Below are 27050 nucleotides of genomic sequence, written 5' to 3'. Positions count from 1 at the left end.
CTCTTCGGTATGGTATCCCATGCCCAACTCTTCGGCTTCCAAGCCATGCATTCCCTGTTCCGGTTCGGTCAATGTTTCACCGCCGGCATATGTTTCCTCTACTATGGAGATGGGGCCCCTTTTATGTCTCATATAGACGGTCCCTTGGTGAGACAAATACACACATACGAAATACCCACAAACACCCACGCGCGCGAACGCGCGCAGAGGTCACAAATACACGGATCCTGCTGCTTAAGCAACCCTCCTACCAGCATCTTCTCAGCAACAGCCCCCTTCGCTTTTCCTTCCCCCCTGAAATGGTGTGCTTCACAAAACTAATCTCAGCATGTCAACCACAGCGAACCGTTGTCGGTACAGTGAGAGTCGACCTCAACTATACCTCTTATGAGGGGTTGAGACTCTCAAACTGGGTCAATTCCTTCCGAGGCATGCGCTATGCTGCCGCGCCGATAGGGGACTTGAGATGGAGGGCTCCGCTTGATCCTATTCCGTCTGACACGGGGACGGTCGAGAAGGCTGCAGCGGTGAGTGATCAACGGACCCGTCCCAAGGGAGAAACCGATCCGGGAGCATGATCCTGACCAACTCTGTCGTTAGTTCCCTCCCAGGTGTCTCGGTATCGGCTCAGCCTATCCTACGGATGATGAGAGCGAGGATTGTCTGTTTGTGAATGTCTGGGCTCCGACAAACGCGACTGTGAAGTCTAAGCTGCCCGTGTGGGTGTTCATTCAGGGCGGAGGTACGTTTGATACACCCACCCTAGTCCTGCGTAATGTCCCCTCTCCCTCCCTTTGACTGACCTAGAGCCAGGCTACGTAGCCAACACCAACGCCTACTGGGACGGGGCTGAGGCCGTCGAGAAATCCGGCCACAACGTCGTCATGGTCAGCTTCAACTACCGTGTTGGCCTCTGGGGGTTTCTCGCGAGCGAGCGGGTGAGGGACGACGGGGTCTTGAACGTCGGTTTGTTGGACCAGCGGATGCTGCTGAAATGGGTGAAAACGCACATCGCTTCGGTAGGCGGTGCCCCCCCTTGTCACTTCCACTTCCAACACCTAGTTTAGTGATTAACCGGCCTCAGTTTGGCGGCGACCCGGACCACGTCGTCATCCACGGCGCCTCTGCCGGTGCCGGCTCCGTCGCCATGCACCTCATAGCCTACGGCGGCCGTAACGACAACCTCTTTATCGGAGGCATGACCGAGTCCCTCTTCTTCCCGGCCCAGCCCTTTGTCCACGAGCTCGAGTACCAGTTTGACCGAGTGGTGAGCCAGACAGGTTGCGACGGCGTAGCCCCGGACCGGCAGATGGCCTGTTTACGCTCTAAGGACGTTGCCGTACTGCAGGCTGCTAATTACGCCCAGCCGTTCCCCGGCCGCCCGGACCCGCCCATGCCCCTGTTCTACTGGACGCCCTGTGTCGACGGGGATCTCTTGCGTGACCTGCCCTACCGTCTGTTCGAAAAGGGACAGTTCATCAGCGTGCCGGTGGTGTTTGGCACATCAAACGACGGTTCGCCCCCCCCCCCCTTTTCCAAACCTCCCTTACCCTTAAGCAAACCATTTGACTCTGACAACCCCCACGCAGAGGGCTCTGTCTTCGTCCCCGACGCCGACACCCCCTCGGACGTTGCCCACTTCCTCCGCAACAACTACCCCCTCCTCACGGCCAACGACACCACCGACATCCTCACCCACTACCCCCAACTGCCGCCCGTACCAGCCCATAAACCCTGGTTCCCCACTGCCAGCAAAGCCTACGGCGAAGCAACCTTCATCTGCCCAACAAACAATCTCCTCTCTTCATACCCTATCCGCCCCCCACAAGTGAAAAGCAACACAACAGCCGCCAAGACATTCCCTTTTCCCTCCTCCTCCTCCTCCTCCCCTTCCTCCCCGTCTCCCTCCTCTTTCCCCTCCAAGAGGACGAAGAAGAAGAAGAGTAGGACAGAGGCGGAAGCCGCAGGCGCGGCCGCCGCCCTCTACACCTACCGGTACAATGTCCGCGACGAGGCTACCGTCGCCCGCGGCCTCGGCGTCCCCCACCTCTCTGACGCACCCGCCATCTTCGGCCCCGGGAACGTGCCCGGGCAGGAAGCGGCCAGTTACGAGACGTACAACGCCGCTGTTGTGCCGCTCGTCATGGGCTACTGGCTCAGCTTCGTGCGCACGCTCGACCCCAACGTGTTCCGCGCGCCCGGGTCGCCGAGATGGGAGCCCGTCTGGCAGGAGGGAGGCGATGCCGGAGTGATGAGGAGGTTGCTGATCGAGACGGAGGGGGCGAGGATGGAAACGGTAGACGCGGCCGAGAGGGGGAGGTGCGGGTTCTGGAAAGAGTTGGGTTCGGGAAGGATGAGGCAGAAGTGAGAGTGTTCTTTATCACATTTCTTAAACGGGAAGAAGAGGTGGTCATGTTAAGATACCCGACTGCATATCAACAGCCTTTGAGCTTCGAAGGAGGTTCCGAACGCGAGCTTGGAGGGAAAAAGAAGATAATATAACTTGTTTCATCACTCGGTCGGTCCAGTCGGATCAGAGGTTGTAGAGCTAAGAAGGGCTAAGTTACATGACGACTCCCCCCCCCCCCCCCCGCCTCCAGCCTTCCCCCCCCTCCCCTCTCCTACTTTTTCTTTGGTTTCCCCCTTTCTCTCTGTTTACCTTTGTCTGATCGCAGCCCTTCTTCACTCAAACACGCTGTGGTAGACCGACACGGCTGCCAGTCTCTTTCCGTCCCCATCCCAGAGCGACCTGCACGGCACCACTGGTCCACGACCCTCCTGCGGCACTCCCCGCTCACCAGCCGCCCTGAGCACCTCGACGTCCACATACCGTACCACCGCAGCAGGCTCCTCGGTGGAATCGACCGCTCCCAGCTGCGCCAGTGCCCTCGTCGTGATGTCGCCATGTTCTCCAGACCTGCCACAGCCGAGCTGTTCCGCCACAACAGTCTGCACAAACCTCACGCCTTCCTCTTCCCCGGGCGGACGAATGATCGTCTGCGCCACGTGTATATCTCCCTTGTCTTCGACTGCGACCGCCTCCTTCACAATGACGCTCCCCTCGTCCGCGTTCGCGATTCCCAGATGCGCATGCCACTCGACGCCCGCCCCGCGCGGCAGCTCATCCACCTCGGCCACGAACGCTGGCGGCCTCCTTCCCCGAGAAGGGGGCGCAAGGACAGACCGATCCGGCAGTGCCGGGTCCGCCTTCCTTTCCTCGCCGCCGAAAGAGGAGAAGGCCATATACTGCGGGTTAAACCGCCTGTCCCACAGATCCGGGCCGTTCTCGTCATCGTCGTCGTCGTCGTCGTCGTCTTCTCCTTGGTCCTTGCCATTCGACATGTGTGCCATCCTCCAAGCTTCGCCGACCATCCTGGCCCTCTGCACCATCTCCATCTTCTTCGACCTCTCCTCCCCTTCGTCGCCAGCGGGTGAGCGGCAAGCCGGAAAGTACGCCACGACACTGGTCCACCACTGCACACCCAGTTCGACTCCGATGCGCCAGAGGTGCTGCAGTGAGAGGGTAAGCTGCAGGGACAGCGCGCCGTCCGGCAGGGTCATAGTGGCGGGCACGAGTGGGATCTGGCCGGCGATGGTGACGAGTCGCGGGCCCGACGAAGAGGGGGCATCCGCCTCTCCCGCCCTCCCGAGACTCAGCAGGGGGACGGATATGGCCTGGCTGTACGGACCAATGTTGGCAGGTGCCCAGTACGAGCGAGACTGCACGTGCAGGCCGTGGCGTTGGCTGGGCTGGAGGGCGGTGTGGACGGTGAGGTAGACGGCGATGTTTGCGTCCGCCGCGCCGCCGCACGAGATAGTAACCCTAGAAGGCGGGTTGGGCGCGTCGAAGAGCGTGCCGTAGATGCTGTTGACGGCAGGGAAGTCGGCCATTCGACGCAGGATGACTGTGGCGCTTAGTATGGCAGAGGCCGGGAGAGACCGCTGCTGGAGACGCTGACGGATATGCTCGACGATGCCCCGTGTTTCGGCTCCTATGGAGGCCGAGGCTGATTTGCTGCTGGTAAACGACCATTGCTCCAGCCGCCCCTGGCTGGACGGCTGAAGAGTTCCCAGCCGGGGCAACTCCTCGTCTCGCGCGTGTGAGCCTATCTGAGATGTCGGAAGAGTCTCGGAGCCCGACAGCGCGTCCAGTACGCTGACGAAGCCCGGGTCGAGCAGATTGGGGATCCTGATATCACCTCCACCCTCCTTGCCCGTCAGCTTAACCTCCAGTCTCGCATTCCGCAGGCTCAGCCATGCGCTCCCCCCTCCTTCCCTGACCACCCGGCGGTCCTCCTCGGCAACTACGATCCGTTTCTGAAACAGGGTCGGCGGCCCGTCCAACACAAGCGTCTCAAACTCGCCGCCTTCGCCAATGACGGCGCCCGTCTCGGCCGGTCCAAAGCGCCGCATGGCCGTGGCGAGTCTTGCCTTCCCCGCAGGACTCGCAACGTTGGTCCACAGGAACGAGCTGTCCAGGCCGCCGCTCGCAACCTTGATGATGCGGGCCTCCAGGCCCGCCGCCGTCATGTCATCAAGCAGTTGGGCATCCGCCCCTGCGACGGGGCCCGAGGGACCTGTGGTCGGGAGGACGGGAAACTTCCACAGATAGGCCAGCGGCGTCAAACCGAGGCGGATCGCTACCGATTCCACGCGCGTGCGCTGGTATGTGCTGAGGATGGCTCCGGCGCAGATAGCATTTGCCTCTGGGTGAGCCCTCTTGATGTCCTGGAGGAGCGGGACCATGGACTCGGTCTCGTCAGGGTCCGCCCTCTCCGGGTCTCCGGCCTCATCGGAGTATCCCCCGGCCGGAGAAGCGGTGGAGCTCCGATGGCGATTCGCGTCGTAGTCCTTTCCGTGTTGGACAGCAGGGCCGGTGATTGCCCGGCGGTAGAGCGGAATGCCTGTAGCCTCGGCATAGAGGGGGATCACCTGGTGCCCCACCGTTTGGTACATGAAGCTGTTGAGATCCCGCTCATCCTCGTCCACTTCGGGAGTAGCCTCATTTCCAGCCACTCCACCCTCGCGACCCGGGAGCACGGCGGGAGGGCGCGCATCCTTGGCCGATCCCAGATGCGGCCCATCACAAGGACCACAAGGAGCTGACTCTAGAGCCCGGGGCGAGACGGCGGTACTAGGCGCTTCGCCGGCGGGTACCTTGGCGTCCAGCCGGGGTTGCGAGGTGCCATCACAGGAGCCCTGCCTCCGTGGTAGTAGTGCCGGATGCAAATTGGCGAGGGCGACGATGCGGTGTCCGTTGGCTCTGCAGTGGAGGAGAGAGAAAAAGCTGTCCTTTCCACCGGATACGAGGGCGATCACGTTGAGCCCCTCGGTCTTGGTGGACGCCATCAATGTCAGACCCTGCCAAGGTTATTGCGACCCCCCGTCTTGTTGCCCTTTTTTTTGGGAATTATCAAATCGTACTGTACGCTGATGACCTTGGTTAGTGCCGGGCAGGAATTACCAAGTATGTACTGTACAGTACATACATAGACTACTGTACATACATAGTGTACACACACATACCCAATCACTCTCCGTACCTCGGAAGTCTAATTCTTGAGCTGGACTGGCCTAGGGCCCAATCACAGCACCCACACCGGGTCGTCCCGCACGTGTGGATACAAGAGAGCTCGGTTGGACGTGTCATCAAACGAACCGGCCGGGCTTGGCAAGAATCCCCGGAAGATGGCAAATGTGCCACGGCGGTATCTTCGCTGATATCGAGACAGCAACGGATCGTGTTGGGTCGAGGCCGGCCGATTCAATACTTGCTGCCCAGTACTTTGTAGTGTACAGTATGTACAGTACAACCCTAACGCACGGGTCCGTACACTAGTGTAGTCTGCGCAGTATGAATTACTAGTTAGCTGCTTGCGCTCCCTACGCCAGCAAAACTAGCCATCGGCGGACGAACGATTCTTCTGGTGGGGAGCGAGGTTTGGCTGTTCGCTGATACGCAGCAGCAAGTGGAGTCGCCCCAGCCAGCCGGGTTCTCGTCGTTCCAGACAGTCCAGTCAATTTCGCCTGGACGAGCTATTAGGGATGGCTATACTTGGTTTATTCCAGAATAAGAAATATAACTAATCGATCAACGCCTACGATTAATAGAGGACGCAAATGAACACGGGAATCAAGGGTTGCACTTGACTAGTCAGTTTTTTAGTGTAGTTATTTGTATCATGTACCCGGTGGTTAGTTACTAACTAATTAGTTCAGGACTACCACCTGTCTCCCGATAGGTAGGGCCAAAACCCCCAGACATACCAATATAGCCAGACATATCGCTACCAAATTTCCTATACATTCGCGTCTTTACAAAAGGTACTATCAAGTTCAATTTAGGTTTAATTACCATTATAATAACAGCCTTAAATAACTACAAATAGTTTAATTATAAACTAGGCTCCAAAAAGCTTAAAAACGTAGTAAAATTCAATTCTACTTAGTTATAACTAGTCAAATAACTAATTATATGACTCGCATTTGTCTCCCTCTCCCTTTATATTATACCCCCTATCCCTATTACTCTTAACACTCCTAATTATAGTAGTACCTTCTCTTTTAACCTCCTAGTAATAGTTATTATCTTCTATCCCTAGCATTACTACTATAGACTTATAGGTATATCGCTTCTTAAACCTCCTAATGTCCTTTATAATAGCTATATATAGAGACTCCTTCTTACCCCTAGATAGAGATAGTAACTCGATATCCTCTTCCTACCTATCTTTACTATCTATAAAGTCAAATCTGTTATCGTCGCTATCGTTAATTAACATTATAGTCACGCTGCTAATCTATATCCTGGGACGTTTAGGGGATAGGAATTTGACTTCTAATAATGGCTTCTTAGCTAACCAGGGGATTAGGACTTCTTTTCTATCTCTAAAGTCGAAAAATACTAATAGCTAACGTTCCTTTAGTAGAACCTAGAGAAGGTCCTTATCGTTAAGAGGAAGATAGTTATTCTTGTTAGTCTTTTCTAAGAATTTAGTAAAGGTTGCTATACAAAGGCGACGCCTATTAGTACTAGGAATCTTATTCTCCAGCTGCCTTTTCTAGACTTTGTATTCCTCTTTATACTTTTGTTTAATCTGCTTAATAGTAATATAGGTAGCTTTTTGGCTAGTATCTCGAATTGCCTTAACGCTCTTCTAAGCTCGGATCTCCTAAAACTGTTAAATCTATTAGATGGTTATACTTATTATAACCTCTCTTATTAGCTTAACAAGTTAGCCTTGTATTTTCTTAGTAAATGGTATAGTTAGATAGGCTCTCTTATCTTTAGTAAAGTTATTTAGATGTTTATATATTAGCTAACTCTTATTTACTATTAATATAATATTCTAAAAGTATTCTTATATTAGTAAACTAAAAAGCTTAAGATATTACTTTTAAATATAGTTAATACCTTTTTTATATATATCTATTACTTATTATTAGAAATTATTATAAGATATCCAATACTTATATTAGATAATACTTTCTTCCTAATCTAGTCTATTATGATATATTAGTTTAATAGAAAAAGATTAGTCTTTTTAAATCTTATTATAATATTTTAGCGTTTAAAACTAGTATCTTAGATTTCCTAGAATCCTTTAATAAAGTCTATCTAGGTAAATATAAGATTACTATTTCGAACTACCTACTAGAGATGTTATTAATATACTTTCTTAAGATAGTAAAAGACTTCTATATCTATTAGCTAGATAAAATATATTAAATAGGGAGGGAGGAAGATAATAATAATGTCAAATAAGAGGTAGTATTTATAAAGCTTAAGATTATAATATTCTATAAAGTTATCTAGGATAAATGGTTAATATATATATTCTTCTAATAGTATGACGAACCCAACTCAGACTTCTTCTGAAAGGGTCCAGACGGAGGTGGATTAGGCGGGACAAGCAGGCAGGTCGTCTGAGGGATTCGGTGAAGCCGAAGGGTTCACAACAACACTATAGTTGTCTCTCACAGTAATCAGCAATGCTTGGTATGAGTACTATGATTGTGATTGTTACCACTAGTAAACTCCCAGAGTCCACCATAACGAGTGACTATCTACATGTATATATAATCCTGAGATCACTCTTCACCTAGTGATCCTTTGCCGTCTAGATCACGGCTACGGTAGTGATCCCATAGTGTATGGATCACTTTGCCAAGCGTGATCCTTTCCTGATTGGTCCGTTCGTGCCTGCTGTCCTATTGGCCTGTCGGGGGAGGCGGCTCAGGCGGCGTCCTGCATGCATATTTCCGTGACACGATGCCCCTCCTTCAAGGCTTTCGACCCGAAAGCCCATCTTAGGCCGTTTCAAATAGCGCCAACAACCCTTGGTGAGTTGTCTCCCGTGTTTCTCTCTTTCCTCTGTATGCTGCTAACAACATGTCTCGTGTAGCAAAGCGTTCGACAAAAAGATCCGTAAAGACCGAGGAGCGCATTGCCCTAGCTGCTGCCATCAACGAGCTAGGGTTCGAAGTGATGCCTTGTTCTCATTGTTTTTCTCGCGGCCTCTGCTGCCGTATGATAGAGAGTTCTTCTCGTTGCGGCGAATGCGTTCGTCGCGGAAGGTCGTACGACGGTTCTGGGGTTCCGGTCTCATCTTGTCCGTATTCCCTTGTTGGTGTATTTTTCCTGTACTGACTTCCGCAGTGTCCCGCATTGTAGACGAATCAAAGCGCCTCGACCGATTAGAACAAGATGCTAAGGAGGCTCTTCGTGCCGACCACGATTCGTTGGCAAAAGCGCAGCGTCGTCTGGACGAGTCTCTAGCTCGTTTGGACCGTATTCGTCGTCAAAAGCGATCATTGTTGTCTCGAGGGTCGGAGATGGTTCGCCGGGGTCTTGCGTCTTTGGATGAATTGGAAGAGGTGGAACAGCAGGAATCGGGAGCGGTTCTGGGTGTGCAGCTCAATAGTGGCGTTGACGTTGTTGACTAGGGCGCCGTCTTTGATTCTGTCCCGGTTTTGCCTTTAGTCGATCCGGGTTCTGCCGGTGGAACTGTTCCAGTTTCTCAGGGCAGTTCAAATTCTTGACTAGTTCCCATAAGTTATCTTCTAGTCCAAAATCAAGCCATTTGACCAGGTACTACAGTTCCCCGTTGATGATACGTAAATCCAGAATTTCTTCGACGTCCCATTCTTCCTCTTCGTCCTCTGCTTCGATGTGTATAGCAACCTTGGCGTTTTTCGGTGCTGGTTCAAGAAGCGAAACATGAAAAACATCCGTCCGTAGGCGCATAGATGACGGTAACGATAGTCGGTAGTTGGATGTCGAAATTCGTTCTTTGATAACGAAGGGTCCGACCTTCTTAAAGTCTAGCTTCGTGCTTGGTCGTTTGGTTCGCAAGTTTCGTACAATCAGGTAGACTTTGTCTCCCCTCTCTAGGCGAGGTCCCTCGAGCCTGTGTTTGTCGTAGTAGTTCTTCATTCTAGTTTTGACAAACTCGAGTTCCTTCTTGAGCTTCTCGTATAGTGCGTACATCTATTCTGCTTTGACTGCTGCTCTTGGCACTGTGACCTCTGGTCCTTGCCTAAGGTCTACTTCATATCCGTAGTTCGCGAAGAACGGTGTGACTTTGGTCGTTTCCGTTGGCGTCGTGTTATAAGCGAGTTATGCTGTTGGCAACAGCATGACCCAGTCGTCTTGCTGGTAGTTGACGTAAGAGCGGAGGTACTGCTCAACAACTTGGTTCAGTCGCTCCGTTTGTCCGTCAGTCTGTGGGTGATATGCTGTTGACAGCTTGCTGTTAACGCCCAATCGTTGCATTAACGCTTGCCAGAACTTCGACGCGAACTTGGTGTCTCTGTCGGTGATCCATTCTTGCGGCCAAGCATACACTGATGCAACTTGCCGATAGATCACGTCTGCCAGTTATTCAGCTATCCATAACTCCTTGTAGGGAAAGAAGTATGCCCATTTAGTCAGGCGATCTACCACAGTAAGAATACTGTCGTAGGTCACTCCTGTAGCTATGTCCTTAGATTCTAGCAACTTCGTAATGAAGTCCATCGTAACTGAACTCCATAGTTTGTCAGCTGTTGGTAGTGGCTAAAGTAGCCCATACGGCTTATGTCGTGCCGTTTTGCTTCGATTACAGATGTCGCAATTCCGTACGACTTCCTTAACTCGTGCCGTTAACTATAGAAAGTCGTAGTGTTTCTTGACTTATGCGACAGTCTTTGTGACTCCTTTATGTCCTCCGAGTTTCGACTCGTGGAGTTCTCGAATCATTCGTAGCTGTTGATCTTTGTCGTGGATGTACGCTTTGCCTCGGTACCAGAGTTTCCCATCTTTTTCTTCCACTCCGTCAGGTACCACTGGTCCGGGTGCTGCTTAATACTATGCCTCGTTGATCCTTTCTTCTCGAAAGATTGCGCAGCATTCTAGGAACGAGTCAAGTGGATCATCTTTCACGGGTGTCTGCGTTTCGTGATGCAGCGTTCCGTCTGTTCGTTCCTTGAACAACGGTGGTATTGTTCCCGTTCGTCCTTTCGTGTGATCCGTTCGTCGGCTTAAGATGTCCGCTCATGCGTTCTCTTTGCCCTTCTTGTAGCGGATCTCGAAGTTGAATTCCGCGAGGAATTCTGCCCATCGTATTTGTCGTCCGTTGAGCTCCTTCGTCGTCGTGAAGTATCGCAGGTTCTTGTGATCCGTATACACTTGTACCGGTTCAATCGTGCCACTGAGGTATGGTCGCCATTCCTTGAAAGCTTCGACAATCGCAAGTAGTTCCTTGTCGTGGATCGGATAATTGAGACGTGGTCCATCGAGCTTCTTTGAAAAGAAGGCTACAGGATGTAGCTTCCCTTGTTCGTCTCGTTGTCCCAATTGTCCTCCGATGGCGTAGTCTGAAGCGTCCGTTTCCACCTCGAATGGCTTCTTGGGGTCTGGCAGTACCAGTACTGGATCTTCAGTAATGGCGTTGCGGATCTGCGTAAATGCTTGCTCGTGTTGCTCTTCCCATTGGAATTCGGCATTCTTCTTGGTGAGTTCGTGCAAAGGTCGTACGATCGCTCCAAAGTTCCTAATAAACATCCGGTAGAAGTTCGCAAATCCGATGAAACTTCGTACTTCCGTAACTGACGTCGGTTGTGGCCAATTCTTGATAGCTTCAACCTTTGAAGGTTCCATCCGAATTTGTCCTAGGGATATTTCGTATCCCAAAAAGACTATCTTCCTAACATAGAATTCGCTTTTTTCCTTATTAACTAATAGCTTATACGCGTGCAGCGCGTCCAGCACTGCTTTCACGTGCTTCCGGTGTTCGTCCATCATCTTAGAGAAGATAAGTATGTCGTCGAGATAACATACCGCAAATTTGTCGAGAAAGGGTCGGATAGCTTGATCAATCAGGGCTTGGAACGTTGCCGGCGCGTTCGTAAGTCCGAATGGCATGACAAAGTACTCGTAGTAGCCATAGGGTGTCCTAAAGGCCGTTTTCCACTCGTCGCCTTCTTTGATCCGTATATGGTTGTAGGCCGATGGCAAGTCAAGACGCGTGAAATATTAGGCTCCTGCCAACTGATCTCGGAGCCGTGAGATCAGCGGTAACGGGTATCGGTTTTTCACGGTCTGTTCGTTAAGTTACCGATAGTCGACGCATAACCGTAGCTTTCCGTCTTTCTTAGGCACAAACAGGATTGGGTAGCCTGCTAGCGATGTCGACGGGCGGATATATCCTCTTCGAAGGTTCTCCTCCAAATATCGCTTAAGTTCTTCGTTCTGTGTCTGGCTCGTGTGGTAAATCTTAAAGAACTTCAGTCGTGCTCCTTCCTTGAGCTTGATCTCGTGATCCCATAGGCCGTGTTCTGGTAATCCTTCTAGATGCTTCGGTTCGAATGCTAGGTGTCCTTCGTATTCCTTCGGTACTTCCCCAGTCTTGTCTCGTCTCTCGGTTTTCTGATAGTATGCGAACTTGGTTCCGTCCATGGCGATGCTGGCGATTTCTCCTGTCTCAACCCACTGCTCCAGTTGCAGTGCTCCGCATTCGTCAACGGAGAGAACAGCTATCGGCGGTTCAGCTCGTTCCTCCTGTCGCGATATCGATGTCGTTGTGCCGCCTCTTCCAGAGTCCGTAGTGGTCTGCCTGCCACTGTCCGTCTCTTGCGGTGGATCCGTAGGACATGCCTTTCTCTGAGCATCGTCCGCTCGCGATCCTTGCGCGCTCCCCATCTCGCTGGTCGAATATAACTCCGTTCGGGGTCGCAGGTGGCCACCATTCTTCTAGCTAATGTCCGGGTCGTAATCTTTATGCTATAGTAACCTCAATATCATGTCTTTGTCGTTACCTATGTCCACGATGCTGAATACGACTGCTGTGGTCTTCCCTGCCACAGTGATGTCGATCGGTTCGGTCTCTCTACGTACCTATTGCGTCGGAAATAGCCCTTTGACTATGCCATGCTTCCGCTTCATTCTCCAGGGTATCCGTAGCTAATTCACAAGTGTCGGCGAAATCAGATTCATCTCTGCTCCACTGTCCACTAGTACGAGCATTTCGTACTGTTTCCACTATACTGTTATCCACAATCGCTTGTCTTGCCGCCGTCGTCCAAAGATTGCGGCGATTTCCTATGTTTCTGCTGGGAGGTCTCGGTATAGTGGTCTCTTGCGCCAGTTCCTCCTATACTACGCTACCACTCGCCGCTACGCAGGCGTTAATGGTTTCCGGGCCCCTCGAAGGGCCCTAACCCGTTTCCCAGGTCAGTGCTGACCTCTCCGGTTGTTCGGCTGATAGCGGCTTCGTCGATCGTGCTCATCTCCGTGAGCCATTGAGTGCTTGCGGCTTCCCACCATTGGGCTCGTTCTGCTTTCCGTCGTGCGTGCCATAGCTTCGTCTGAAGCTCCCGAATTTGCAATTTCTTTTCTTCCGCGTAATAGAGGCAATCGTTGCTCCAGCACGAGTCCCATGTGTCTCGTCCGGTTCCGCAGTGCCTAGGCCAGGCTCGTCTTGGAACTATCGTGATGCTTCCTAGATCGCGGGCTTCGATCTTCCAGAGCAATTCGGCCGCTCTGTTTCCTGCATCGTAGACCCATTCCACAGGGCGTAAGCTTCCGTCCTCATTTTCTTGTCGGGTCGGCCAGTGATTGTTTTCGAATTTGTCGCGGAAGTGGTATCGGCATTCGTATGCCACACACTGGAACCAGGGCACTTGCGCATGTGCCTCATGTCGAGGGTGCAGTCGCGTAGCGTCGCCTGGGAGGTATTGGAATTCTTTCCCGAATCCTTCCTACTGTACGTGGACCGTAGGTACTCCAGTGCTAATATAGGAGTGTTTCTTCCAGTAGCTTTCCCACGTACGTTCGTCTTTTCCGCGATTCGCGCGCATGAACTGGTATTCTAGGTTCCGCACGTCGTTACTAAGTTGCTAATCGTCAAGATGCTCGGCATAGCTATCGGGCCCATCATATATCACAGGCTGTTCTCCTTTGATAGCTTCCACGATACGTCGGAGTTCCCTCATTTCGTCCTTCATCTCATCGCTCTACTAGGCGAGTCGAGTCAAGCGCCCATCCCGTTCGCGCAGTTCCGTATTAAGTCGGAAAACTTCGTTACGGTACCATTCGATTCGTTCCTAGAGGAATAGAGCATTAGGTCCGGGTCTTTCGATTCCTTAGGTGTCGGTTGTCCACGATCCATCCCGCCTCTGCATGACTATAAAACCCCACTGACTCAAGGCTAGGAGAATCGAAATTGGTGGTGCGTATTCTCCTGCCGTGTCCCATTCGGCAAGACCTGTCTCTGGGTCCACAGTGACCAGTTCGGAGTACGGTGCTTGTTCGTCTTCACCGTTGCCGTCGTGTCCGAGACTGTCCGTATCACTGCCCTTGTCTTCGTAGCTCGTGGCCGCTACTTCGATGACGTCCTTGGTGGTTTCGTCGATGTCCGCGATTTCTTTTCCAGGGACTGGCTTCCACTCTTTCTTCGGGCTTCGGCATTCTCGCTTGTAGTGCCCTTTCTTTCCGCAGTTATAGCAGGTGACATTGGACTTGTCTTGGGTCGTCTTCTTCCAGTCCTGCTTCTGCGCTGCGTCCACATCCATGGCTCCGGGGTACGTCCCGTACGAGGTACTGACGTACGCTCGCTTTTTCTTGTCGTTAGCCTTAACCATAGTTCCGTTCATTCGACCTCGTTTCTGCTACTCTCGTACGTAGAGTCAATCATCGATCCTGATAGCCTGTACGATATATTCATCCAGAGTCTCAGGCCGATCGTACTTATACAGCTCGTCCTTGACCTTTTCCTTCAGGCCATTGTAGAACAATTGCATCAACGCCTCGTCGTTAAGCTAAGACTTGAGCATGTCCTGTCTAAACTGTACGGCATAGGAGGCTACTAACTTAGTCTGTCGGAGATTGGCAAGTCTTTCTTGCGCATGAATCTTCTCGTCTTTGTCGCCAAAAACTTTCCGAAGCTCTTCTTCGAATCGGTCGTAAGATCGGAAGACTGCCTACGTGAACGCGTCTCGGTCGTCTTCGTCTTCCTCAGTGAGATAGTCGTTCCACGTAGGCTCGAACCATCTAAGTGCCTTGCCCTCCAATCTCGTGGCTACGTAGAGGACTTTGGCTTTGTCGTCCGGAAACTTGTCGTCATTAAGCCGGAAGTAGGATCGGAGGTTTGTCAGGAATCCTACGAGATCCTCCTTGGTTCCTCCGTATTTGCCAGGTGGTTCGATCTTGATACGCTTCGCTTTGGCGCCCTCGAGTGCCTCAATTTTGGCGTAGGCCTCGTTGACCAACTTCTATAAGTACTTCTCGCGGTTCTCGAGTTCCTTGATTCGAGCTTGAGCAGCCTTGTCTCTCTAGTCCAACTCCTGGATCCGCTGCTGGAGTTGACCAAGCTAGGCGAGCAGTTGTTCGGCCGTGACGTCGGTAGCCATGTCGGTGTCGAGGTCGAAGTCACCTCCGTTCTGAACCATGACAGAACAAAGGGAGTGGTAACAACGTGTAACGAACCCAACTCAGACTTCTTCTGAAAGGGTCCAGACGGAGGTGGATTGGGCGGGACAAGCAGGCAGGTCGTCTGAGGGATTCGGTGAAGCCGAAGGGTTCACAACAACACTATAGTTGTCTCTCACAGTAATCAGCAATGCTTGGTATAAGTACTGTGATTGTGATTGTTACCACTGGTGAACTCCCAGAGTCCACCATAACGAGTGACTATCTACATGTATATATAATCCTGAGATCACTCTTCACCTAGTGATCCTTTGCCGTCTGGATCACGGCTGCGGTAGTGATCCCATAGTGTATGGATCACTTTGCCAAGCGTGATCCTTTCCTGATTGGTCCGTTCGTGCCTGCTGTCCTATTGGCCTGTCGGGGGAGGCGGCTCAGGCGGCGTCCTGCATGCATATTTCCGTGACAAATAGCGTAGATATATAGATTAAATCTTTAGGGGTAATGTCGTCTAGATTAATAAAGTATATATTAAGAGTGGGATTAAAGTTATAATAATTATAATTAAACCATTCCTTGAAGCTTATACCATGTTGTTAGAACTTAGTATAGATAGTAAAGGAGTATTTATTAAAATATTATATCTAATCTATTATAATCTTAATATTATTAAATACCATCTTTAACTTATAAAATTAAATCTCTTTATTAAGACTATCGACATCCTAATCTTCTAATAGCTACTATTTAAAGATATAGAATACTAGGATAGTATTACTAATAGCGTTTCTAATACTAATTATACTTATTAACTCTTAGTTATAAAGGTCTAAAATCTCTAGTTAATAAAATACTATAATAAGCATTCTATATTAGTATCTAAGGAAAGGAACTAACCTTCTTCTTCTTATCTATTTTAACTATTAAGATCTTAAACTACCTATTTAATATTATAAATATATATCTAGTTTTATCTATATTCTAATAGCTAGATATAGTAATCTTAAAGCTTTCGATAGTATCCTTAAGCTTATTAAAGAATATCTCTAGTTCTTCTACCTACTACTTAGCCAAAAGTCAGTTTACTTTAACTAGTTTAAAGAATATTAGCTAAAACTATAGATAATCCTATTTCTAATACGACTACTAGTACTTGTTAATAAGAGGGTAGGGAAGATCACAACATGCCTATAAATGGTTAGTAGCATCTTAGAGAAGATCTTTAGTAGCAAGAGAACTAGATTTAATAAGCTAATACGTATATCCTTCGAGGGCTAAATCTTCGTCGTTTCGAAGCAACCAAGGTCTTCTAACTATATTACTACTAGTAGCTAGAAGTCTAGTATCCTTTAAAGACTTCAAGTGCCGGCTAACCTAGGTCTTTCTAGTCTTAAATAGCTAAGCTATATACCGAATACTAGGTTACTTTCTATAGGGTAAATGGCTAGTTCGGTGGCAAGCTTAAGCGGTAAGGAGCCATTTAGCGGCCCATATACTAGCCGGTTCCTAGATTTGGTTAGTCAGAGGCATCGTATATAGGAGAGTAGGTTTAACTAGGCTTGTGGCAGTGGTTATATCTTCGAATATAGGGAGTTGGCTGGTAAAATTGGACGCGGATTTGGACGTATACCTGTCCGGCTATATTGGCATGTCCGGGGGTTTTGGCCCTACCTGTCGGGAGACAGGTGGTAGTCCTGAACTAATTAGTCAGCAACTAACCACCGGGTATGTAGTTGCCACAAACATGTTCGAGCAACAGAACGGAAGTCGTGACTGTCGGAGATGAATGATCAACCCCGCAGCTCTCCCAAACGTCGACCGAGGGAAAGAGCCACAAAGATCAGCCGAGGGTGCCCGCAGCAGCACATTTAACTGTTCCCTGCAGTTTCCAACAGTCCATCCATTAGTGTGCAGAATACAGTACATACGCTACGGAAAAGCTCGTAGATCGTGTCTCGAGTTGCTTCGTCGATCTACCAGTGCCGAGACAGTGTTTGCCATGTGTACATACATCCCTACACGAGTACCGTTGAAAGAACAGGAGCCCTGCTAGGGGCTTACTTTGAGTAGGCATTTTGGACCCTAATACTCCGTAGTTTGCGTGCTTTTCACATCACATGCGAGGAGAACAGTGAGGGAGCGACATCTGTAGCACACGTTGTACGGAGTACGAGGCACCTTATTATTGTGATCATATCAGATGTCAATACCATGCAACAAGGGTAACTACTAATCTGAACTCCATTCGACTCACACATACTGCCCACCTTGATGGTTAGCAATCGCGAGCAACTTTTGGCCAGGAAAGCCGCGGCTTCAATTAGAACGGGCCAAGCGTCCAGATATATCATAATCACAAACAAAGCCATCGCCGAGAACAACAAGGGTCAGATCTCCCTCCACATGAGTCAGGTACCGAAGCTGTAAATTTCTGTTCCAGAGCCGTGGCGGGTGAGCCTGTCGCTCCGCCTGGGCTGTACAATTACAACGAGTGTAAAGAACCCGGAATATGTCGCAGTGGACAAGCTGTTTTTATGTGCAGCAACAAGAGATCAAAACCAGAAAACGACCCAGTATCTCCCCCTCCCATCTTGGCAAATCCCTTTCTCCCTCTGGCCGTCGCTGCGAGCCGCCACAATCTACCCTCTTGGCTGTCCCAGTCTTGCTGAATCTCTTGCCAAGTCACCAATACCAGCGCAGAAACGGCAAGCGAATATACCTAACGTGGCGGGTTTGAGAGTCCCATGGTACAATGCGAAGGGGCGGAGGGAAATGCGCAAACGCCGAAACAGAAATACACCGTTGCTCGCTGTGCTGGGATGAGATACCTCTTTCCCGTCAGTCTTGGGTGAAGTAATGTGCCGCCCAATTGGAAACAAAAATAATACGGATTCCCCCTGGTCATGCCGGCGTCTCGAATAATTATGCAAATTCCTCCTCTGTATGCTGATGACCGTCCCCCTCCAGTGATGTGTTTACTATGCCCGGGCTGAAGTCATCGTGGTCGTCGTATCAGACATCAATGGCGACGGCACGTTCCAAAGTGCGTGAACCATCGGCATTGTGAAGAGTGTGCAAAGAAGCGAAAAAAATTGGGGCGAGGGGGGGGAGGTTTGTTTGAAGTGGCAGGTCCGGAATTTCTGGACACCTCACTCGGCCCGCTTGCGCTTCTTCTTGCCATGGTCGCTGCCGTCGTCCGAAGATAGCTCGCTGCTGCTCCCGGGAATCTCGGCAGCGACTTGGAACAGGACCTTGCCCAGCGAGTACTGATCACCCATCAAGGCCGGGTGGGCGGGATAGGCACCGGGCATGCCTGCCGCAGCGATGGCATCGGGGTCGTCAATGAGGTTCATGACAATCGCACCGGAGCCGTGAGTGCGGGCGTGCTGCGCGAGGTTGTCGGAACGCGAGAACTTCTTGCCGCAGTCACTGCACTCGAAGGGTTTCTCCTGGGTGTGGAGCGAGCGGTAGTGGCGCTTGAGGTGCTCCTGGCGCCGGAACCGGCGGTGGCAGATGTCGCAGACAAAGGTCTTGGAGGGATCCTCAGTCAGCGACTGCTTGCGCCCACGACGGCTGGTGGGCGCCGGAAGTGGGGCCGGCCCAGCATTTTCCGAGCCAGAGTTGGCCTCGGACTCGTTCTTAGCTTCGGTGGCATTGCTGCTGGTGCTACCCTCGTTGCTGGGCGGTGATTGACTCTGGTTGCTACCCGCTTGGGAAGTGGCGGCAGTGCTCATAGTGGGCTTGCCCGTTTTCTTTTGGCGCTTGTCCCTGTGGGAATCACTATCGTCGCTCGAGTCGGCGGGGGTGAGCAGACCAAACGCGTCACCGGCCTCGTCAGCACAAAGGTCACTGGATGCGTTTGGCGAGAGCGCGTCAGAGCTGGCACGCGACCGGCTGGGCTGCGCCTCCTCGGTGCAGTCGCCGAGGTTGACAAGGCCGTTGACGAAATCGTCCTCAGAATCCAGGTCAGAGAGCGCGTCGAATGAGGGGAGATCGTTGTTGGATTGCGGGCGGAAGTCAAAGGACGAATCGGGCGAAATCGCAGGTGACGCGCCCCTAAGCACAAACTTTTGGTCTTCGTCCTCACCCGCGCAGAGGGTTGGGAGGGCAGAGAATTCGGGCGCGAGCGTTGAATTGACCGTGCCGACCGTCAGATTTCGGGGGTCACAAAAACTCTCCGAAGAACTGGACCGCGCATACGGCGACGGCGAGGGTGAAAGCGAGGGACACGAAGACGCAGGAGAAAGGAGATCGCAAGCCTGCGTCTGGATCGGAGCAATCTTCGATGCCTGTGTTTGGGATGGCAGGTACACTGTTGCCGATTGGGTCAGTGCTCCGATCCCCGATTTAGTGCAGCACGAAGCAACCACCACACCCCCAAACCCGGAGTACAGGATTATCCACTGCAGAGGCCCCATTTCCCTCTCCCACCAGCACATCGGAGGCCATTTATAAATCGGTCGACCGGGAGGGAAATAGAAAAATAAAAGAGAAAAATAAAGAAAAAATAAAAAACTAAAATTCAAAACCCTTGGCTTTTGTTTCTTTCGATCGCATTATAAACAGTCCAAGTGTTGTTTCAAATGCATTCCACGTTTGGGGAACGTCGAGAGCAAACAGCAAAACAAATGAACAAAAGAAAAGAGAGCATGCTTACCAGGTGTTAAAGGAGGGGATGCGCATGCAGACCAATCGAAGCTGGGAAAGCTCTCGAGGTCACCATCCGAACCACAGGCTTCCTTGCCGTCGAGTCCGGAGAGCATGGGATTCAGCGGCGTCTGAAGCATATCACAGCTGCCAGGGCTGCTGATGGCACTGCCCGACGTCGAGAGCGGCGGGGTCAACGGGGAGCCGAGCCCCTCGCTCTCGCACAGCTCCGTGTCCAGCACGATGGTTGGCTTGGGGGCGATGGGCATGGGGGACGCCACAGGAGTCAGTGTAGAGGGCAGAGTCGGGGCGCTTGTCAGTCCCTTGGGCAAAAGTGGCGGTTGCGAGCTGGACGAGCCGGGACGCGAATAGATTGGTGTCGAAGGCAGTGGCGGCACGACCGGGAGCATCTGCATCTGCTGCAGCGCTGAGTGCTGCTGAAGATGCTGCTGGGGAAGAAAGTGGCCGTGCTGCCGACTCTCCGAACTCGTGTCCGGATTGTAGAAGAAGAACGCCGGACCGCTTTGTTGCGCCGCCATCAGGATCTCCATCTCCATCTTCCAGGTACTGCCCGAAGCTGTCAGCAATGTAATCCATACTGACCATCCAGGTTTGCACCATACCAACTGATTCAGGATATTGATGTGTTGGTTCGTTTCTCTCTCGCTCACACACACCTTCTTTCTATCTCTTGCTTTGTCTTCCTCTTGCTCTTTCCCTCTTCCGTTCCTCTCTTGTCGTTTAGGTATTACGTAGGTATATATATATGTAGTGGTGTACAGGTGTCGTCGTAAACGTCGCGTGTCGGCTGTGGCCTAATGATGGGATGGGTCGGTTCCGCCGCTAAGGAATGGATGGCAGTTGTGATCGTGGGATCAGACAACTTGCCAATTATGCGTCTCGAGATTTGGTGTACATGGACTCGTCGTAGGAGTGCTTTGTCTTGCTCGTTCACACGAATTCCAGCCTCCTCTTCTATGCGTCTGTCACTTAAATTCGTGGCATGGAAGTCTTGGACTTGGAGAGGGGGATTAGTGAGGACGAGGTTGGATGAGACAGAGTTGCTGTATAAGGAAGGACAGGAAACGGGTTCCCAAAAGGCTCGAGACGGAAAAGAAACCAGAACCGACAGATGAAGGAAGAAGAAAGAAGGGATCACGCGTCTTGGTCGACAGATCTGCCCGTGGTGGGGAGTAGGAACGAGAGCCCCGAGAAGGGAAGTCCTAGCGGATATGTACAAGACGGCCGCCAGTCCGCCCCAGATCAACGGCGGAGAGGTTGCAATGGACCCGATGCTGCTCGACTGGCCGCTTGGGAGCCTACCCTTGCTCGCTTGGATTGACAAGGGCCAGGACCAGGAGGCCACTGGCCGGCCCACTGGCCATTGCAACCCCTGTCTGCATGTCTGGGGCAAGGTGGAGGGGCAACATCGGATGGGTGGACTCGCCGGTGGAGGTTGGCGCAGAGCGATTAACCTAGCAGGAAGTTCTAAATCAGGACTGGTTCGGTCATGCCCTCGGACGTACCACTGAACTAATGGTACCTTGGCCCACCCAAGTCATTCAGGCCGAATCCAAGCAGTGAGTGGGTGGCGGAGTCTGCAACACCCAGCCGAGACGGTTTGGTTTCTGGGACGTCTCGCGACACTCTCTGGCACTGGGTGCTTTGAACGGACCTTGTGGTCCCCCATATCCAAACCCCCGGCCCGTGGCCCACACAATGGCACTGATGCTTTGGTCGCCGCCAGTAGTGTAGCACAACCCGAGTGTTCTCCTCATCAGGTGGCCTTACTCTGTTTACTCTGATAGCCGCTTGAGAGTCCGCAACGCCTAGGCGTCCTCATTGTTGCTGTTGGCTGCACGCCTCTGGCTCTTGGAGGGTTAATCGCAAGTGACGACGATGCAGAGGATCCAATCCGGATGAAGCAGGATCGGGGGATCGCTCGCACCACTGGGCTTATCATCGCCGTCCAGCGGGCGCAGTGCATAACAGCTGGCCAACGGGAGAAGGCGAAGGCATGCATAAAGCCGACCGCGATGGCCTCCACACTTCTTTCTGATAGGCCAACGGACCGCTCAAGGCATCCCACCACACAACTATCACCCACACAGAACATTTTCTGACCGAGACGCGCGGTGCTGAAAAGGGAGTCGGGCACACCTATTCGCCGCACCATGTCAGGTCACATCTGATCCGTTCCCACCCTTGCCAGCCAGTAACAAGCGCAGTTGCAAGCTATGCAAGGCACGAACTCGCCCCAAGAGGCCACTCATCGTCTTTGTCACCGTTCACTGCCTGCTTGAGAGACGGTTGGGCGATGCGCCGCCAATGTGATGACCGTTCTCCAGAGTTCGGATTCCAGCGGTTGCTTCGCTGAACCGTTGCCGACGATCGTCAGGTAGCGGTCCGCGGCTGCACAGGCTTCATGATGGATGCTCTCTTTCCGGAGGCGAGTACTCTGTCGCACGTGGCATATCATTCTGTGCCGAATGTCGAAAATTGCATCGAGTCTGGTGCCCGGGTAATCTTGAGCATCTTTATGCTTCTCTAGCGAGTTCTTTATTTATCGTTCCGTCCCAGTATGGTTGCGCAAGATCCAAGTCCTGCTATTTCGAAACCTGCAAGCGACGGGATGGTTCAAGTGCATTGTGAGGATGATCAAGTATGCAATCCAAAGGCACTGTGTTAAGAGCGAGAGCAGCTTCCGCAAATCTCAGCGGCGGCAGACGCACGGCATTTGTGGTGGTGTGATGCGAATCAGGAGAGTCGAAGTAAGTGGTTTCGACAGGTTTTTTTTTTTTTTTTTTTTTTTTTGGAAGGGGGGGGTTGGGAGAAGGGCGCCGGCGGCGCAACTGCAGAGAAACGTGAAACCGCCGAAAGGCCGTCGCAGGAACAACCAGCACTGTCGATCACGGCAAGGTGGCCAGTAGGAATGAACGACCTGTGAGAAATCTCTGTTGTATCGCTCAACGGGCACTTGGAAGGTGCGATCGGGATCCAAAGCCCCTCCGATGTCACCACTCATGGTGTGCCTGCGCAGTGACGCGGCAGGATCCATCCTCCACTACCTATTTGACCCGGGAGGGATCTGTACACTTTCAGGTCGTGCACCACAGGACAGAACGAGACATAAGCGATAAGCTCCAGCCCATGCATTTTGTTTCGTTGGCGCCTCGAACCAACGCGTATCTTGCTCGGGATCGCGTACGCCTTTACGGATAGCTGGCCCACAAAATGCTTGTGAGCCTTCAGTGGCAGGCGGCAAAGGACCATAAACAGTCGCTGAGGCAGTCATGTTTTAACTACGAGCTGAAACTAGTAAATACCTCACCAATCTATCATTGTCGGCACTTTTTCGACCTTACACTTACTGTTAGCCTTTCACTGGCTACACATACGATGGTGCCCACGGCGACCACAAGCAGTTCAACCGAACTTTTCTTGGGGCCTGATTATGCCCACCTTTTCCGGGCAACGCACCATTGGCAGCCCACATAACTAAAATGGTTTGTTCGCAGATTCAGCGTCGCCTCGTCCATGCCAAGTGCGACTCTCGGTTATTATCGACTTTGCCATCGAATGTGAAACGAACACTGGTTTGCACATCGCAGGGGTACCCATATATTATATCTCAAGGCGCATCCCTCTTAAGATCCGGAGCCGTGGACGCTGCTCTTGTACATATGCTGCAGTTTGGGCACGATCCCGCCAGAACAGCTTCGACAGTAAAGTATACCTGAAAGGACAGCCTGCGATCCGTAAACTAACTTCACCCTGGATGTTTGACGGTGCCTGGTCAAGAACTGCGTGCACAACGTACATTTATACAAGGTACCTTACCTTACAAATTGCACGATGCTGGTCATTATAGGTTAGCATATAGGCAAAATCGGCCCATTCCCTGCCCGTTTTCATCAAGCAATTGGACAAAGTGGCTACTACGCAGGCGGATTACTTGAATTCCGTCCACCACTGTGCTGAAAGTGGTTTGCCTGGCCCTATCCACACAGACCACGCGATGACCGGATCTCTCGCCAGAAGAGGAAATTCCAGACCTTGGGCAGAAGAGGGCAGGTCAGAAAGCCACCCAACGGCCCGTCGCACCATCCTTCTGGTCAGCCTCACGAGTTGATGAAGTTCAGATGAACGGAGTCTCTCTCGTCTTCCTACCCTATTACCCTATACTACGGAGTAGGTACTGTACGTTGTACTGTACACGCCAGCAATTGTGTTGGCACCCACCGTCCCTTGCCTTCTGTTGATGCATGGGGCGGTTGGAACTCACCCACAGCTGCAGGTCTGTACACTGCTACGCAGAAGGATGGCAGCTGGATGCAACTGCTGGCTACTCCGGAAGTGAACGGTCCAGTGAATCGACACCTGCACAGTCTACATTGATGTACGGAGTAGCTAATGTTTACTACCGTTTCGGGTTCGTCAGACGGCGTAGTTTCTGTACGCTACTTAGTGTACGGATTACACAATGACCAAATTATACCGGACCAGACCCGGCGCGCCAAGGCATCCAGGGTTCTGCTCTTTGTTTCCGGAATCGCAGGCCCAACTCCAGAGCTTGTTGGAGCTTGTCGGTCGCTGCGCAGCGTTTGGTGGGTCTGCCGGTCTCGAACACAGCGAACCACCCACGACGGCTCTGACGAGGACGAGTGAGAGTCTTCCGTTGCTCCCGTGTGCTCTTGAAACCCTACCAGGCCTTGTCGGAGAGTGGTGGATTCTTGGTGGACCATTTTAATGATTCGCCACCGCCAGCCTGGGTCGACACGGCACTCGAGAACCCGCTGATCAAGCACTCTAGTGTAGCCAAATGGAGGCGATGCATCAAACCTCAATCGTCAGCTTGTGCATTCTGCTGTATTCCAGACACAAGGGTCTTGCAACGGTCAAGAATCGTATGAGAAAAAAATGAGGGTTCACTCGAAAATTCCAACATGAAACAGCAGGCTATTGGAGTCGAATTCTTGTATGTATGTATATGTGGACCAGCTGTACATGCTCCGTACGTTACATATGGAGTGCAACTGAGAATGTAAACTGCTTGTAAGCAGCAACACCTCTGTTTGTTCTGCCTGGGCGAGTCTCCAGCACGTGGAATTTCGAGAACCACGACCAGCCTCGGTGTGTCAATCCGGTGAGCGTGGCGGTCTGCCCACAGCCAGCCGATGCTAGATTCCGCGCTTTTGGAATAGCAGGGCCCTGGCTAACTTTGATGGACCCTGGTACGCGCGCCATCGTTATGTACTTATTTGTTATGTACAGTACTCCGTACATCCATGCACTCACCTCGGGACCGTTGATGAACGGGCCGGGGAGACAACCCGTAGTAGTGGGTTCCGCACAGTACTCTGTAGCTAATCCCAAGGTGTTTGATAACATGGGCGGACTATATCCCAAAATGGAGGGCTATGCCGTGTCGGTGTCCTCCCCGGATTTTGCGGGTGCAGGAGGCCCTGGTCGCCTGGTCATGGTTTAAATTGAATTAGGCTACGGCATTAAACTCGATGTGGTACTGGGCACCTCGCTTGTCTCCTGCGAACTCTCCTCCACCGCCATTTTCCAGACCACATGCGAGCAATTCCGGATGCTAGGTTTCATTTTCTCGGTTGGCGGCACTCACTGTGGTTCTGGTTGAGCTAACACCATGGCCAAAAAAATTCCCATGTTACGGTAATTCATACCTGGATGGGAATTTGTAAAGTGCTGCATGTCGCAGTCAACAATGCTCGCGGATGCAAAGAATGCAGCCCATAGCCATAATGCGAGGCAGGTCTGCCATCAGTCCACTATGCGTGTCTAACGGTCAGAGGTTCTGGATGGAATACACATGCGCGTACTCCGTACATAGGTACTGTACATAAGCGTTTGCGGAATACCAGCCGCTGATCCGTAGTGTACAGTACACAGTATGTTTGAGCAGATGAGCTCCAAGGCTAGTGTTGTGCATGTCACGTATTCCGCACGCTGCCAGAGTCTAGTAGTATTGTAATCCGTACACTACAGAGTACGAAGTACATACAGTTGTGCATATACACACCACGGAGTACATACAATACGCACCCCGGTCGCCCGGACATCATTCGTCGCATCCAGAAGCCCAAAAAGTACTCCGTAGGGGTCTTCTTCACCGTTGGGCTCGTGTTTTTTTGTCACGGATCGCCCACTCTCACCTCTCAAGAAGCAATGCGTGCCGTTAATCTTCCCATGACAGGTGCCGATGGCGCAACGAACCGACAGCACGTTATTTCCCGTCTCGGCGATGGGCAAGCACTGACCACTTGGGCAGCCAATCAAGCTCCCTTGGCGTCCCCCCCGCCAGTCCCACCGCCGAACCAGTCGCGTTCCCATCTCGGATCCACTAACGCAGGAACACAGACCAGCCTCACCAATTGGGGCCTTCCCGTTCCATGTCGATGGGTCTTCTGGAAGGTTTCAGGGTAGTGCAGTTCGTTAGTCCCGGTGTGCATGAAGACGCCAGCTCGCAATCCGTGCTCTGCAGGCCGACTTGCCGTTTCCGTCTCGACCTTCCCCAGCTGATCCTAGCCGAGTTCGGCCAATTGGGGCTCCTCCTCGGCTCCAACACGACCGACGATCGAGGTGTCGAGAGGAGGCTACCGACGGCACCATACTGACTCGTTATTAGCTAACCACAGTAACTACGCAATACACTAGTTGGTTAGCCGTGGAGAGTACGAATCCGTACACTACACTACATAGCATACACTACGGAGTACCGGAGCTTGGATCGGCTCTATTTCCTATCAGCAGCTGCTTGATCGCAGTTTGACATCTCCAGTACGGCACAAACCAGACAACTACTAGTACGCGGGGCAACTACCAGGTAGCTGCCGATCCTGTGCATCGGGAGTCTAACCTGAGAGATAGTGTAAGTGTCTTGTGTTTAGAAAGCTACGAGTACTATGTACACTTGTTACTCTACACTAGTGTAAACCCGCGGAGCGTAAGGCAGGGAAACCCTATCTTCGTGCCGCCATAACAAGTGCGGCCAAGCGTTCCAGAGCAGTTGTTTCTTCAGCTTGCAGTCGCAGTTGGCTGACCCCCAACCCCACGTAGCAGCGCCATCAGTTGATAGCGATGCTCGGCACGAATGAAGCGCTCGACGCCTCCTCATCACGACATTTGCCCACTTCTCGAGATCGACGGCGTCTTTACGTAAGGTGTCGATTCCGCTGGTGCTAGCGTGTGCGAAGCAGACCCAAGAGCCCAGAGGGACGCCTCCAGAGACTACACTACGCTAGCGCGGTAGGCTGGCTGAAGAGGGGTTTCGTCCACTTCACCTCGGTTTCTCCCACTTACCCGCCCCCCCTTCCCCAGGAGCTCCTCCCCAGGAGCTCAACATGAGGGAGCCTTGTCGACCGATAGGCTGGGCTGAGTAGACAACCCTCGCCGCATGTCAGCCTTCGCTCACGGACGACCTCAAGCCATCTGTGTTGATGATAAGGTACTGTTCCGCGGGGTTTGA

The 27050-nt window shown here is 51.9% G+C and overlaps 7 protein-coding genes across 7 annotated transcripts; 3 read left to right on the top strand and 4 right to left on the bottom strand.

Moving 5' to 3' along the window:
* The first annotated feature begins 156 nt into the window (after positions 1-156).
* Positions 157-2521, top strand: MYCTH_2296814 (uncharacterized protein). The gene is made up of 5 exons (XM_003659537.1): positions 157-527; positions 601-742; positions 814-1019; positions 1085-1514; positions 1590-2521. The coding sequence occupies exons 1-5, from the start codon at positions 432-434 to the stop codon at positions 2366-2368; spliced, it is 1653 nt and encodes a 550-aa protein (XP_003659585.1). The 5' UTR covers positions 157-431; the 3' UTR covers positions 2369-2521.
* Positions 2522-2630: 109 nt separating this feature from the next.
* Positions 2631-5563, bottom strand: MYCTH_2296812 (uncharacterized protein). The gene is made up of 2 exons (XM_003659536.1): positions 5544-5563; positions 2631-5430 (listed from the first exon to the last, which is right to left on the bottom strand). Exon 2 carries the CDS (start codon positions 5347-5349, stop codon positions 2683-2685), a length of 2667 nt encoding a protein of 888 aa, XP_003659584.1. The 5' UTR covers positions 5350-5430; positions 5544-5563; the 3' UTR covers positions 2631-2682.
* A 2829-nt stretch (positions 5564-8392) lies between these two features.
* On the top strand, positions 8393-9094 carry MYCTH_77342 (uncharacterized protein; the record flags this gene model as incomplete). The annotated part of the gene is made up of 2 exons (XM_003659535.1): positions 8393-8612; positions 8660-9094. 2 exons carry the CDS (start codon positions 8393-8395, stop codon positions 8944-8946), a joined length of 507 nt encoding a protein of 168 aa, XP_003659583.1. The 3' UTR covers positions 8947-9094.
* Positions 9095-13623: 4529 nt separating this feature from the next.
* On the bottom strand, positions 13624-14121 carry MYCTH_2123217 (uncharacterized protein; the record flags this gene model as incomplete). The annotated part of the gene is made up of 1 exon (XM_003659534.1): positions 13624-14121. The coding sequence occupies one exon, from the start codon at positions 14119-14121 to the stop codon at positions 13624-13626; it is 498 nt and encodes a 165-aa protein (XP_003659582.1).
* A 339-nt stretch (positions 14122-14460) lies between these two features.
* MYCTH_2123216 (uncharacterized protein) lies at positions 14461-14928 on the bottom strand (the record flags this gene model as incomplete). Its single annotated transcript, XM_003659533.1, has 2 exons — positions 14461-14751; positions 14878-14928. The coding sequence occupies 2 exons, from the start codon at positions 14926-14928 to the stop codon at positions 14461-14463; spliced, it is 342 nt and encodes a 113-aa protein (XP_003659581.1).
* A 2923-nt stretch (positions 14929-17851) lies between these two features.
* On the bottom strand, positions 17852-20270 carry MYCTH_2296807 (uncharacterized protein). Its single transcript, XM_003659532.1, has 3 exons — positions 20179-20270; positions 19566-20122; positions 17852-19220 (listed from the first exon to the last, which is right to left on the bottom strand). Exons 2-3 carry the CDS (start codon positions 20110-20112, stop codon positions 18058-18060), a joined length of 1710 nt encoding a protein of 569 aa, XP_003659580.1. The 5' UTR covers positions 20113-20122; positions 20179-20270; the 3' UTR covers positions 17852-18057.
* A 3768-nt stretch (positions 20271-24038) lies between these two features.
* Positions 24039-25043, top strand: MYCTH_2107078 (uncharacterized protein; the record flags this gene model as incomplete). Its single annotated transcript, XM_003659531.1, has 7 exons — positions 24039-24162; positions 24323-24404; positions 24434-24462; positions 24511-24537; positions 24619-24688; positions 24830-24896; positions 24933-25043. 7 exons carry the CDS (start codon positions 24039-24041, stop codon positions 25041-25043), a joined length of 510 nt encoding a protein of 169 aa, XP_003659579.1.
* Between the last annotated feature and the right edge of the window lie 2007 nt (positions 25044-27050).

Source organism: Thermothelomyces thermophilus, chromosome 1 (genome assembly GCF_000226095.1).
Source record: "Thermothelomyces thermophilus ATCC 42464 chromosome 1, complete sequence".
Taxonomy (NCBI): Eukaryota; Fungi; Ascomycota; class Sordariomycetes; order Sordariales; family Chaetomiaceae; genus Thermothelomyces; species Thermothelomyces thermophilus.
The sequence above is the reverse complement of the archived record's forward strand: the minus strand, read 5'-3'. Positions and strand labels throughout refer to the sequence as shown.